Raw genomic sequence first — 3173 nt, forward strand, 5'->3', positions numbered from 1 at the left:
TAGATGATTTATAATCCCGGGACATTTTTTAAAATTACAGTACATGTCCGCAGCTCATCGAAGAAAGGAGACGTTATTTTGTGCCATAATCATATCTTAATCGTTATTATTATTTCTGCAAAGATCTTCCTCCTTGTTTTGTCTATAAGAATTATCAAAGTCTTGCATAATCTTTATTTAAAAGTAATGTATTTCTGTTTATTTTTAATGAAAAATTCACGTGCTTCTAATAAATTAAAAGCTAAAAAAATATCTAGCGACTTCTAAGTATATTTTCCGAGCCGGAAAAGTTATATCCTTATGTTAAATTCAAACCCGGATAAATTATATTGTAATTGTTTATTGTGTTTTCTGGATATCCAAAAGTGTCTTCCTCGTCAAGTGATAGTTTCTATCATGAGCACTGTTTATGCAGCTTTAATTAAAAAGCCCCTTTTCCACAATCCCATGTACTAGAAAATCCACTACAGCTCTTCTCTATACGGATTCTTTTAATTCCGTTGTTTAAAAAAAAAATCTGCATGTTATGTGTTTCTCGTATAATTTTACCATGCAATTATTTTTTTATTCGTAATCCCAACAAGTGGGTGGATTTTTTTTTCAATGTTCTAAATTTTTAATTGTAGCATCTTTACACATTTCTCACCATTACATAAGTAAAACATTTCATTTATTATGTTAAATTTAGAAAATTATGAAAACATCCAAGAAAAGAGATTTATACCAAATTTTTTCAATTTATATTTTTAGGCATTTTTTAAAAATTTCTATATTATTTTTTAACCAACACTTTCATTGTTTGCTTTTACAATTTCTGTCGTTCATATAACATTTCCTATTGCGTTCTGAGTTGCATTGCGTACATCTATTATATGCATCGGAATTCATCAGTGTATTTATATATGGTGTCTTGACACTTCTCTGTGTGGGTGGTTACACGCAACTGGGCGCACGATTTCCCGCTCCCGGGGATAGATGACGTCATTATAAGAAATGTGTCCCATTCATTCAGAACGTTTATTATTCGTTAATGTTTATTATGTAAACGTGATATATTTATCGTCATCATTAGTTTTGCATTGCTATAAATTAGATTTGAAATATTAATTTCACGAGGAAAGAGAGTCCAAATTGTTTTAAATACAAAAAGCTCTTCCTTATCAACTGGTCTTGACATGTGACTTTGGTGCCAAATGCAACAATCCAGAAACAGAAATTATCTCTTTCTCTCCCACTCGGTAAACAATGTCAACATTTCTCTCAATGTTTCAAACTCTCAATGCAATCTTATCTCTATTAAAGGAAACTGACAAGTGTACTCTAATTTATTTTCACATATCTTTATTCAAAATGTACAAAAAAGTATAAATAGTTTGGAACAATACGTTCCGCTGTAACTATGTACAAAACAGAAACGGAAGCACCTTACGCGCTAGGCACGAATACCCCACAGTAGTTAGGAACACAATGGCAAAAAACAAAAACAGTCATAAAATGCAACAACGTCTTGTTCGTGCATCAAAAATAAATATCATTTACACAAAAGTATAACATTTACATATAAAACGACTGGCATCGGAGACATGAAATCTAGAAACAGGTGGCAAGCATCAATAGATAACAGAAAACCGTCCCGCAGCGAAAAAAAATGAAATGATGCTGTCGTTGACTTTTTAAAGAGGCGACGGATGATGAGTTATATCTGAATATTCACAAAGAAATCAAGGTCGGAGAACTGGCACTTTCCGAATTGCTTTCACTTGAAGTCCTGTTCACTTCACTGCTGCATGAAGAGGGTCCATTCGTAATAGGTGTAAGACCGGTATGGTCCACCATATTGTCTAGAGTAAACATGAAGCCACTAGATGGCGTTGTGATTGGAATTCCAGTAGCAGAACTAACAGACACATCAGTGTCTTTCTTCTCTCGCTTGATAAGAGGAAGTGTGCTAGGACGCACGCTGGAACCAGCGGACGACACGGAAAGTTTTCCAACAGCACACTGATTAAGAGAGTTTTCGGATTTGACTTTGACAGTGTTGTGGGTGCTGTCTACCTTACATAGAGGCTGGTGGGCCTGCAGGACAAACTCCAGTTGATCTTTCTGTTGCTGGAGAGTCTGGATGTCATTTTCGATGGAGTCTCTCTCTTTTTCAAGTTTCTCTGTTTCCTGTCGTGGAAAAAAAATGTGTCATATATTTTTCACTTTAAAAGAATTTGCTAGCTGTAGTCAAAATGTGAGCAAGAAATTATTTTTCTATGAGTATATACAAGCTTACCATTAGAAGCCTGTTGGTATGATCCACTCTTCGTTGCCTACATTTTGCTGCCGCCAGTTTATTTCGTTCTCTTCTGACTCGCCGTCTCTCTTCCTCCTCAGGACTTACCTGTCAAAAATAAACAAAATAAACTGAACAGATATTCAACACATTTATATATCAATACTGTTCATCATCGTCATTTTTTTTCACACAAAAATATGTTAACGTGGTAAGATAGTTTGACAGAAAGCAAACATTTTTTCCTGTCATCTGACAATGTGATTGATGGAAATAGTCGCGGAGCCACTAGTACCCGAAAATATGTTGACATAAGCATATACACGATAAAACCCCTTAAGCAGTTACGTTACTGGATGAATTCTTTGGCCAATAATCATTCCATTTTTTATGCCCCGAAGACAGGGTAAACGGACTTGTTCTGGTTTCCTGTGTTTTTTCCGTTCTATAATCTTATCTTGCCGGGATCTATTAAATCCTTGTCGTCCGACCTACATAACGCTTTACATTTACAAGTGTATCATTAGTGGAGTTAAATCTCTTTTTGATGGGCCTTTGATCCATCCGTGTTAGTTAAATAATCAGCTTAGACTACGCTGTGTTTAGCCCCCAGATGTTCATGTCATTACACTATCGGCCACTTGATCTTTACTGAATATTAAATACGTGTTGCATATTACATATTTGAAAAACAATTATCCAGGTGACCTCTCTCTACTTTTCAATAAACGAGTTCAATCCAACATGTGATCGGCTTTTCCCTACTATCTGAATCTTTTACAAATGAACTTTCCTTGACAGTTGAGGAGGAAGTCCGCTCATCTTCTAAATAAATAAATTTCTAGAATAAAAATACTTACTTTTTCATCACGTTTATTTCTCTTCCGTCCTCCTC

General features: G+C 35.0%; 1 protein-coding gene across 2 annotated transcripts in view; it reads right to left on the bottom strand.

Annotated features, from left to right (window-relative positions):
* Positions 1-1324: 1324 nt before the first annotated feature.
* LOC133181852 (fos-related antigen 1-like) overlaps positions 1325-3173 on the bottom strand; it is a 3139-nt gene continuing 1290 nt past the window's right edge. For both annotated transcript variants that reach the window (XM_061316487.1, XM_061316488.1), the window contains exons 2-4: positions 3139-3173; positions 2279-2386; positions 1325-2169 (exon numbers count right to left, since the gene is read on the bottom strand). The exon at positions 3139-3173 is cut by the window's right edge and continues 316 nt beyond it. In XM_061316487.1, coding sequence (XP_061172471.1) covers positions 1711-2169; positions 2279-2386; positions 3139-3173 — 602 coding nt within the window. In that variant the 3' untranslated portion in view covers positions 1325-1710. The remainder of the gene's footprint in view (positions 2170-2278; positions 2387-3138) is intronic.

This window comes from Saccostrea echinata, unplaced genomic scaffold, assembly GCF_033153115.1.
Source record: "Saccostrea echinata isolate AGI-Se365-2 ecotype Australia unplaced genomic scaffold, CSIRO_AGI_Sech_v1 ptg000009l, whole genome shotgun sequence".
NCBI lineage: Eukaryota > Metazoa > Mollusca > Bivalvia > Ostreida > Ostreidae > Saccostrea > Saccostrea echinata.